The 12,256-nt window shown below is 29.3% G+C and overlaps 2 protein-coding genes across 2 annotated transcripts; one reads left to right on the forward strand and one right to left on the reverse strand.

Moving 5' to 3' along the window:
* Positions 1 to 612: 612 nt before the first annotated feature.
* LOC127253776 (auxin-responsive protein SAUR27-like) lies at positions 613 to 1,212 on the reverse strand. The gene has a single exon (XM_051278546.1). The coding sequence runs from the start codon at positions 1,104 to 1,106 to the stop codon at positions 837 to 839; it is 270 nt and encodes an 89-aa protein (XP_051134503.1). The 5' UTR covers positions 1,107 to 1,212; the 3' UTR covers positions 613 to 836.
* A 5,055-nt stretch (positions 1,213 to 6,267) lies between these two features.
* On the forward strand, positions 6,268 to 6,537 carry LOC127253840 (auxin-induced protein 15A-like). Its single transcript, XM_051278624.1, has one exon. The coding sequence runs from the start codon at positions 6,268 to 6,270 to the stop codon at positions 6,535 to 6,537; it is 270 nt and encodes an 89-aa protein (XP_051134581.1).
* Positions 6,538 to 12,256: the final 5,719 nt, after the last annotated feature.

Raw genomic sequence — 12,256 nt, forward strand, 5'->3', positions numbered from 1 at the left:
CCAACAAAATTTTATGAAATTTTGATTGAATGGACTCCTAAATATTTATAATTTCGGAAATCCAAAAAGTCCAAAAAAACGAAAACAAAAATTGCTACAATTATATATATATATATAGGCTTTAAACAATCTCGGATAGCTAAAAAATGTCGAACATGGTCTGTTAGGCGTTTTGAATGAGCCAAGCATATCTCATTTAATTCCGAGCCAATAACGATTTGCATCGTAATACATCAAGAAGATAAGATTGAATTGGTGGAAACCTTATCCGATCATCGAACAACTATTGGTCTACCATGTGAACTAGCATTAATTCAAAGGTCCACACGAATATGTCCTTTAAACATTATAGAGATTTTAGAGCAAGAAAATTAAATGTTTAATGATATGTGTATGATGAAATATTTAACTAATAAACACCAAAGTATTGTAATAATATTGAGAGATCATGGATGTGTTTTGAAAGAGAAAAAAAAATTGAAGTTTTCAAAGAAAAGCATAAATGGTTGTGTGCGTTATTGGAACATCAATGTGGCTCGAATTTGTTAACTTGGGCAATCTTTCGGTTGTTTAGGTTGTTCAGTCTTGATCCCAGAAAGAATATAACAGAGATGAGAAATAATTGCTAGAATTATGCATAGAAATTAATTATGTAATGTTTTTACGGCATGAAATTGCTCAACAAAACTTTCTTGTAATGTGTTTGTGGAGTGTAATTTCTGGTAAAAAAATACAAATCTTGTCCGGGCAAAAAAATCCTTAATAATTGAAAGGATAAATGCCTCTTAAAAGAATACAAAAATCTATCTATGTATTTATCTCGACATGTTTGTATTCTATGACTTGCTCAAGAAGGATGTCAGTTCGACAAATAAATCCTCGGTGCAAGGAATGGTGAGGCCTCCCATAGGATGATGGAACCCGAATTCCTCCTCAGCTTGAGACAGCAATTCTTGAAACATAGGATTCTTCAAAAAAGACACCGGAACAACAAAGCGCCTCTTTTCGCTGCTCTCCCCAACGTAAACGGCTAAGTGCCCCTTTGGAACCTCGGCTGATCTTCTTTCGCTTGACAGAGAACGTCTCAGCTTCTGTACAATGGCCATTGCTGGTTGTATGGGGTAAGAATAGGGGAGTTTTATTAAGATCTGATGATGTGAGAATCGAAGGCTTTGTAAGAATGAAGTAGCTTTAGGACTTGCTGCTCGTTGTATGGATATGCCGTGTATATATAGAGGAGCGAGAGAAGCCGTATAGTACTGGATATCTGATCAAGTGGTGACCCCATAACTAGAATATGTGTTGTCCAAAAAACTAGTGAGACATAAGCACATGGAGAGACAAATGCACTTGTCTTTGTACGATCGAATAGAATCTCAAGACACCACAAGTTTTTTGTCCCTGAAGATTGTCCGGTTAGGACATGTATCTGTCAAATGTCCCTACAGCAATAATCAGACAGACTGGCTGCAATCTCTTATCCTCAGTTACTACGTAAATTCATATCCCCTTATTTGTGCATATTACGTAGATCATGGTAACTCTTGACTCATTTCCAAACCTATCAACATTGTTCCACCATGTGATCGATCGAATTGTGAATGTTGTTCCCTCAAAGGTGGTCCACATTTACAGAAAGCTGTTGCACATATCATGTTATTGTTAGTGATTTTAGTGTGATTGGATTTATTTGATACCAATGGATGTCGGGATTAAATGAATTTCAGGATGGGATGCGTGGAGTGGCACACTAGAATAAGCTAGTTTCGACATGATTTTGACAAGTAACACAAATTTTGCAACAAACTCTTAACACGGCCTTAGTCATATCATCTACAAGTATAGAAGTTCTGTAATTGAAATTATGAAAGAAAATATAATAGCGGACTTAGTCATGGACATGTCTACGGGATATTCTGCAATTTTTTCTAAAATTTTAATTTCTAAAGTTGCATTTATTGATGTGTTTAATAAAATTTAATTTATAAATTCAAATTTATGTTGGAATTGAATCAACACATCAATTCATTTTAAATTCAGATTAATGTTTGAATTTAATCAACACGTCCATTCATTTTGAAATTTAAATTTAAATTGAAACATTGTGTTTGTTCAATTTAAATGAAATGGAAGTTATGATTTGGTCTCATTTTGCAAAAATGTAAAATCAAGAAAATATATATACAGTGTTTTATTCCTACAAGAAATTATAGTCTCCATTTGCATATTTATTCTCAACCTTCGCCTTGTCTCGATCTTTTTTACCAAGAATTTGAGATCAAACTTGGTATTATCCTAATACAAACTTTGTGTAACCTTTGTAGGAACTGGGTTAAAATATCGTATTCAAAGAGTGAACTCATCACGATAAAGAGTTATATCCAGCAATTTTAGTGGATAACCCAATAAAATCCCCAACAAATCTGTTATTTACCAGATATGAAAGTGTTTGGCTGCACTGTCTGAATCCTAAGTTCGATTTTCAGAACTCATCATTGTAAAAATGTGAATGATTCGTTCTTACCGAAATCTTGTCCTAAGATCAAAACTACACTTACACATTGCTTGAAATTGAAAGACCATAAAATCATGGAATAGATGGACTTCAAGAAAACAACAATTAGGAATGTAGTTTCTGTTGGAAAATTATTATACCGTGATAATTAAAATAATTTATCGAAATAAATTTTATAATCACATCAAGTTGAAGTAGAACCTCTCTCCGCAAAAACGAATATACCTCGGTGTTGCCTCTAGTTCGTGGGCATAATGCTCCCAAAGATACAATGACACAAAGAGAATTTGCGGAGCAAGCCGGGGAACTCTGCTCGAAACAGTTCCGAAGATGAGAGGATTAGAGAGGGAGAAAAGAGAGAACTCTTCCTAGTCCACCCTTGAGGGACTTAGGGGGATGTATTCAATTAAGATTTTAATAGATTTATTTGGATTTTTAAAATTCGGTAGACTTAAATTCTATAGAATTTGTTTTTAACTGACGAAACTGAAATCCAAATATAATCGAGCAAGTTTATTTGTTATTATATATATATATATTTTTTTTTTTTAATATTATTTCAAATATATAAAAATTTTTAAAATATTTGTAATTTTTATATTTAACATTTAATTTTTTTATTTCATTAATATTATTATAATAAATTAATAAATACATATAAAATAATAAATAATTATTATTGCAATAAATAAAATAATATATATTTTTTTACCAATTTTGAGAATCCATTGAAATTAACAAGAGATTCTATAGTTTAATTAACAATTTTATTAAAGAATCCAACAAAATTCATGGATTTTTAAAGTCATATATGATTGAATACACGCAGATTCTAAGAATTGAATGAAATCCAATCCTTAATGTTGAGTCAAAACGCCAACTTACAATGGCTCATAATTGTCGGCCATAATTCAAATAATTGTCGAAACCTCCGTAACTCTGTAACCGTACTAATTTATTTTATTCATAGTGATTTGATTAGACTTTTGAATTCAAAATAATGATTTATCGTAATACATGTAATTAAATTTTTGGACTATTTTTTTTTATAGAAATATTATTTCCTTGAGCTTCACCAAAATATTTTATTTGTTTCAATATGGCTCTAAAGCATAACAAACTTTCATCAAGTCTTACATTCACCCGAACCAAGCCTAAGCCCACAGCCACGTCAAAGACCTTCGAACCCAAGCAAAACTTATGCTTGTCTACTTGTGTCATTATCTGGTTTGGGCCGATGGCACGCACGTCTATTGCTAACCGGCATTCATGCGCCTAAATCACACTATTAATAACCACCATACAACCCACGTGCATTTCAATTCACTGCCAGAAATTACGAATATAATTCAAAATTGAATTTCATCAATTAAATAATTAACCGATTTTTCAACCGTTTCCAGACGATGAATAAAAATCAAAGAATTATTTTCGGACATATATATAAAGACTATCGATTAGGTTCTTCTCCGACATGGTTATGAGTAAGAAAGTGAAATAATTCAACCTTTGTTTTCTGTTATCTTCATATGTTGTAAGGAAGTCCGATGAAAAAACAATTCAGATTTGTGTTATAAAATCAGTTCTCTTTATAAACTTCACCCTTCTTACATCAATTTCAAAAGTTTTCTGTCTTGGAAAAGATAGCTTATGTATATGAGTAGTGTAGGCAACCGAGCAGATTTCTAGTCCAAATGTATACCGTAATGAAATTTTGAGATAGACTAAAGTGAGATGGAGAATCAATGAACAACCCCATCTCCATCTTTATACAAGTAATCGGTTTATATGCCGTTCGCCATCAACGTACGTTGCTACTTTATACAAAAACGTGTGGGATCTTTTACAAGTAGGCCAACCAAGTGATGATTTAGGGCGTGTTTGGCAATTAGTTGATAGCCGATAGCTGTTAGCTGATTCAATTAGCTGGTTTGACTAGCTGATAGCTGTTTTAGCTTATTAAAACAACTGTTTGATATTAGTTGTTTATACGTAAAAATAACAATTGAGGACATTTCTATTTTATTCTTGTTTCTAATATATTCAATTATGTTCTTTTTAGTTTAGAATGTTTAAAATTTTTTGTTATTAGTTATTGAAAATTGTAAAAGTGTTATAAAAGTATTTATTTTTATTACAGTTAGATTTAAAAAATAATATATTTTTATTAAAATATATAAATAGTTTTTTTTTATTGAAAATGATGTAAAATATAAAATAATAAATTTTTCGCATATATATTTATTATGTTAGTTATCAATTAGTTCATTATATTTATAATTTTCAATAAATTTAATTTATTTTTAGTATAAAATTTATATAATGTAATTTTAATAAAAAAATATTAATATTTATATTTTTTATTTTATGTTGATTTTAATAAATTTATATATTTTATAATTAAAATAATTTAATTATTTTAAATTTATAAAAGTAAAACTATAATGTAATAAAATATTCTAATATAATTAATAAATAATTAAAATATATTTATTTGTGTAAAATGTATAATACATTTTGAAGGACATATAAGGAATAAAAAAAAATTACAGAAAAAGCTATTTAAAAACGCTCGATAAGTTAGCTTTTTTCCAAAATTAGCTTTTTGGATCCAAAAACCTATTCCAAAAAGCTAATTTACCAAACATCTAAATTAGCTTTCTGACTAATCAAACAGCTAGTTCAATAAACTAAAAGCTTTTCAAAAAGCTATTTGACAAACGCCCCATTAGACAGAATTAGCCGTTTGCTTTTAAGGTGAACAAAACAAAACAAAACACGGGACATTCCTGAGATAAAACAATAATTTGATGTTGTCTGTAACCAATTAACTGGCATTCTTGAAATAGAAGACTATAATTAACACTTTGTGTTGTAATGTATTTGTATTCTACAATGTTTGTCGAAACATTACATTCTGTTTTTCAGACAATAATACCCAGTCATGTATGAAAGAATATAAGTCAGTGCTGTAACGGATTGGTTGATGGTGTAGGAGTTGGACTTGTGGCTGTGAAGTCATTGGTTCAAACTCCCAACGCCTCAGGTCACCTGCCGTCGGGCCTGGTTTGCAGGGTATTAGGTTCGGCCTGGTGGTATAGGGGTTCAACCAACATTTTCATTCTCTGTAGATTTTGTAAGTTGTAAGAACATGTGAGTCTGAGGTAGATGAAGTTTCATAACTTGATGATAGAAACCAACCTTCAAAATTGAAGATCGGTGAATATTAGTGTAATAATATAAGCACACGATGGATCACATGGATTTGTCTCTGTCTGTTTTTCAATCGATAACTTTTAATGACGTTGGCTTATCATTGTCCGAATTTCAGACAATCTTCTACATCCTGTTTCGGTTTCAGCTTCACCCGATCGGTCTGAAGTTAGGAATTCCGATGGACAAAACCAAGGAGTAGTCGAGCATATGTAAGATTTCTTATCCGATTCATTACATCAGACGACATGTGTTTGTTGCATGTCCTAAAAGGACACTGTTTTCAGCCACATGCCTTGCATATCCATCCTCTAAACTCACAAAATCGCATTCATTTTTCGACATGTGCTTATGCCTCATCAAGACGGATCCATCTACGAAACTCAACATTCAACATTCAATACGTCATACAAGAGTTTCTATAGCATACGCCATTTCTTCATCGCCTATATATACAGCATCGTATCCAGACAACATCGTTCAACATCCACTTTCGATCCCTCTTATAACCTTAGCCTAATTATTAATACTTTCCAAGAATGGCGATCGTACACAAGCTGAGAAGGTCTTTATCCAACGAAAGAAGATCATTGGAGGTTCCAAAGGGACACTTGGCGGTATATGTTGGGGAGAACGATGAAAAGAAGCGCTTTGTTGTTCCCGTGTCTTATTTGAACCATTCGTCGTTCCAAGAATTGTTGTCTCAAGCCGAGGAGGAATTCGGATTCTATCATCCCATGGGGGGCCTCACCATTCCCTGCAGCGAGGATTTTTTCGCGGATCTCACCTATCGATTGAGCCAATCATAATGACTATAAGTAGACAGACAGATCGATAGAAAAGATATACACAGCATATATATATATATATAATAGTTTTGTCTTGTTTTTTCATGGTTTTTCAGACTTGGATCCTTTCGGATATGAATGGATATTTTTGTCTGAAAAATACATAATGTAATATTTGGACAAAGACTATATAATACAAATACATTACAATATAAGGGTTCTGTTCTTTTTGTGTTTGTTTTTTCACCATTTTTTTTTTCTATATATTATTATCATTTTCAATAAAAATATATTTATTCTTTATATAAAATATCACATTCAACCACTTTCACTTATAAGTTTTATAATCTTATATTTCAAGAATGTGCCGATTTAATTCGACAACATCGATTTCTTTCGCCTCAGCAAGCTTAGGAACCATGTGCGTTCCTTTAAGGTTTGAATTTGAGTTCGGGGGTTTGAAAATAGTAAATTAAATGAAAATGGTATTTGATGTTATATATAGGTATTTGATCTAATGTTTTAAATTTTAAAAAAATAATAATTTTTTTTTCAAATTTTTTTTAATAAATTAAATGAAACTAGATGTTTGATTCTATGAGTTCGAAGGAAAAAAAATTATCAATAGTGCAAGATCAAATTCAGACCTTAAAAAATCAAATTAATTTGAACTTCTCTTCATCGCGTTAACAGATAATGAATAATTCTAATTGTAGTCACGTCAAAAATAAAAAATAAAAAAATAATCCTAATTGTACTAAATTGTTTGTCTTGATGTAAGGCATGTACACTTGCTCTGGTTTAGTACATATAGTAGCAATCCACATCGATGGTGAATCGCAATCATCCGATCCCTTGTTTAATTAAGAAAAGAGAGATAATGTTATCCCGTAAGGGATGACCTGATAGTGTAGGAGTTGGACTTGTGACCGTGAGGACCACACATAATTCGCTTAGTGTGACTTTCCCGTCGGACTTGATTTTCAGGATATTAAGTAAGAGAGATGATCTTATTCATCAATCTATGCTTCACTTAAGTCAATCTCAAGACTTCATTACAAATATACATTTGAATGAATAAAAAGAAATATGTTTCTCTTAGCACTTTTTTGAGTTTTGGATTTATATTTTTATTTATATATATTTTAATGTGATATTTTATTAATATATATGTATTTTATTAAAAAAATATTGTGAGAATTATAATATAAAATTAAAGATGAAAAAATAGCACATGCCCTTGGTATAAATTAAGATATATTGTAAAAAATTTGTAACTTCATAATTAAAATAATAGCAAAAGATTCGTTTCAAATACAGCATATTAAATTAGATTATATGTGTTTGTTTTGTGAAATGATTTTAAAAGATATTTTGTTATGTGAAATATAGAAAATTATGGAGTATTATATATTAATTTTGGGGGGAAATATGTATATTTTTATTTTGTAAAAAAAAAAAACCAGATTCATTTTGCCATTTTGATAATCTAATTTCAATCTATCAATTTTATTTTTTAAGTAAATTTGGTCCTAGAAATATTTATAAAAAAAATAATATTCCCTTCGGGGTCATATTTAGCTTTTTGTCATTATTATATTTAACATTAAAAATGTTCTTAATATATGTATAATTTTTTGTTTGTCCAAATGTTCTTCTATTAGTATTATAAGACACTAATAGAAATATTTTTGCAATTTTTTTTGTTAATTTGTACTATATTTTGATATAATAATTAATATTTAAAGATCAACATACAAAAAGTAAATGAGACCCTTAGAGCCGGACGGAGGTAATAATAATAAAAAAAGAAAAAAACTCTTACATTTATTGTTAATATTGTCAATATAATTTAACTTGTTACAAAACATTCTTAGGGCTAAAATTATATATCTATCCATCTATTATACTACGTACATATAAAATACTACTCCCTCCGTCCCACCGTCCCAGATACCATGTCCACGTTGCCGTTTCTGTCTGTCCCACATATCATATCACTTTCCTTTTTTGGAAAATGATTACACACTTTAATCTCATTTTAAATTTTTTAATTTAATTTTAATTAAACTAATTAGTTATCTTAATAATTTATAATTATTTATATTATAGGATAATTATTTTCACTAATACATTTTTAATTATCTACTAATTACACCCCTTCTAAAATACCGTGTCTCTAGTGTAGCAGACACGGTATCTGGGACGGAGGGAGTAATATTTTAAACTTAATATTCAAAAAGTAAATTAAAACATTAAAACAAAGAGAGTACAAAATTTGTTGAACTACTCATAAAATATAGGGAGTCGCATCGCAATCGACATAGCATTGAATCTAGATTAGATATTTGAATTAGGATTTTCAATGGAAAAAAAAATAGGACGTGACGAAGGTCCGAGAGAGACACATGTCCTAAAACAACAATGTTTCATCCACACGAAAAATGTAGTTGTCGTAACCTCGACAACAAGAGGAAAACAAATGCAAAGATGTTTGTCATGTGCTCCATATGTCTTCTTTTTCCACAGGAAACTACCATTGAATCGTAATGGATCATTCAGAAAGATACGTCAATTTTTGCTTGCCTATATACAATACGATATCCCGACCACAACAAACAACAACTCCTCGTACGCTATCTATCTTTCAAATATCTTTTTTTACACGGCAACGACAACATGCATCCATCGTATAAATGTTGATAGCCTTTCTTGAGTTTAAGAATATCGCCCCCAAAAGGGCATGAGTATGTTATTTTAATTTTTTTTTTTTAATTGTGTAATCGTAATTTTTTATAAAAATATAGTATTTTTTTTAATAAAATATTATATTTAAATTTAAAATAAGAATAAAAGTAAAATACTTTTTTTGTTTCTTCTATTTGTATCAATTTTAATTTTATATTACTAAAATGATGATTTTGACCAATTTATTTGTGTCAATTTTAGTTCTTTTATTTTAAAATAACAATTATGATCCGTTGTTAAGTAATATAGTCCAAATTTGGTTCATAATTATCATTGAAAAAAAAATAGATATATTTATGATATGCATCGTCATCTAAATATATTATCTTTATAAAATTATTTTATAAGAATTATTCTCCTTATATAGTACCTATTAACAAAAGATGTATATGCCACAATATATAATATCATATTTTTATCCACAAAAAAAATAAAATAAAATAATTTTTTTTTTTGTTTTCTTACGCCAATAATTTAATTAATACAGACAATTTACAACTATGTTATTTGAACGAATGGTTTTTAAACTTGGTATTTAAGTTTGTTTTGAATGATTTGTTTGAAAGAAAATATTTGTACGAAGATAAAACAATATCAATCAATTTAAATAATGAATGGAAAATGAAATTTTTGGACATACGTTACATCGGTCATCAAAAAGAAAATTATAACTTTGAGACACGGATTTTCATTTGGTTTTTTTTTTTTTTTTTCTTACTTTTTCTTTACAGAAAAAAGAAATGATGATTTTAATAAAAAGGAAGTGATCATATTTTTAGATAACAAATAAAAAGAAAGTCATAGTACCTTTAGGCCATCGAGGGAGTAATAATTATAATATTAATTTCAAAGAAAATAATAATTAATGCCTAAAATTAAATTAATTTAATGAATAAGAAATCAAAATTGTCATTTTAAAAAATAAAATAAAAATTAAAATTTACAAGTTAATAAATAAAATAAACCAAAAATTATCACTTGAAAATTAAAAATAATAAAAAATAAACTAAAATTGACATACTAGTAAATAAAGAAAATGAAAATTATATTTTATCCTTAAAAATAAAAATTTAAAGTAAACTTCAAACAACCACGCCCATATAAAATAGGGGAAATTAAAACACATTATCGATTTATGACTATCATTATCATACTTTCATAGAACTCATCGGAATTTCATTGAGATTCCTTACATCAGAGTCCAATTTAGGAATATTTTCTATTGGTGTCATAATAAATAGATTAAAAATAAAATATATTAAAATTATGATATTAATATTAATAAAAAAATAAATTATTACAGATAATATAAAAAATAATAATAAAATATTTATTTATTTATTTATATCTATTAAATATAAGTTTTTTTATTTTAATTGAACTAAATTTTACTTATTTGAATACAATGACATTTTAAAATTTGTTGTAAATATTAATATAGGAATATAAATTATCCCTACTGTTAATCATTATTTTGTATGATATTAATGATATTGGGGGAATTAGAGAGAGAGAGAAAGAAACAATGCAAAATGAAGTTAGTATATTATTTTGACAAATGACAGCTATATATATAGCAAATTGCACCGCCATTTTTAATGGAAGAGAACAAACCATTTATATAGCCAATTAAATTACACTACGTGTTGCATCCACACAATATGCATGTATTGTCCACGCATGAGCATCGTATAACATTCTCCCTTTGATGGTTTTATACAAAGAATGTGCCTCGTTAAAATCTTACTATGAAAAAACGTTGTGGAAAAAAATCATAATGAAGGAAAAAAATATTATATAAGTCTTAGCATCGCGCTAGGCGGGCCGGTTCAGTAAAATCGACTTCTTAGTTTAATGTGGCGGTAATATTCCGATTTGAGTCGACCGCGATGTTACAACATATAACCAATTTATCAATTAAACGACAAGATTATTCGAAATTGATGATCAAGTCTTAATTCGGTTTCTTATTCACTCTTTGACCTAGAAATTTAATCTCATAAAAGTCCAGTGTTTATTTTTCATCGTTTAATTGATTTAGTTGAATATTTTAATCTCTCTCAATACTTGAATTTGTGGCAATACAAGAATTAAATTACACAGTCTTTGTGGATCGACCTCGACACCGCTTTCTACTCACCAATTGCAGTGATAGAAAATTTTCATTGGAAGTTCCGAAGGCTACCAATTTTTTGCTTTGTTGTCGAGAACTGGCGTTTGATATATTTTATGTTTTTGTCATAATTATATTTATATATGAATCAGAAATCGAGAAGTTAATGAAGAGATTATGGAAAGAAACAAAAAGAATGTTGAAATTTGAGAAGGTTTCGAATTTGCTACCGAGTGAATCGATCAACCAATAAACCAATATGGCGGAAAAAGATATATGAATGCTTAGGAATTAGCCGTGCCCAATTTATTATATTCGCTATGCATTTTTTTTTTTTTTGAAAATTGAAGGTAATGCTAGTTTTGAACTACAATTAGGATTAATTCACTTTTTGCCTTTGTTTCATGGTCTTGTTGGAGAAGAATCGCATAAACACTTGCAAAAATTTGATGTGGTTTGCTCGAGCATGAAACCACCGACGATTTCGAAATAGCAAGTAAAATTGTGGGCATTTTTTTTTTCTCACTGAAGGATATAGAAAAGGAATGGATCTTTTATCTACCGGCGGTGAGCATTACCACTTGAAGAGACATGAAAAAAAAAAAAAAAATTGGAAAAGTATTTTCCAGCCTTGCAGGCGGAAACATTATGTAAAGAAATTTGTTGCATGAAACAACAAGGAAAAACGTTGCATGACTACTTAGTGATGTTCAATAGGCTTTGTGTGCAATGCCCACAACACCAGATTACTGATCAATTGTTGCTCTAATAATTTTACGAAGGACTTAGCATGAAAGATTGGAACAATATTGATGCCACTAGCCAAGGAGCGTTGAGGGATAAAACTCCAAAAGCCGCATGGGATTAGATTCCGATGAT

The sequence above is a fragment of the Andrographis paniculata genome, unplaced genomic scaffold, assembly GCF_009805555.1.
Source record: "Andrographis paniculata isolate CXL003 unplaced genomic scaffold, ASM980555v1 Contig12END, whole genome shotgun sequence".
Classification (NCBI taxonomy): Eukaryota; Viridiplantae; Streptophyta; class Magnoliopsida; order Lamiales; family Acanthaceae; genus Andrographis; species Andrographis paniculata.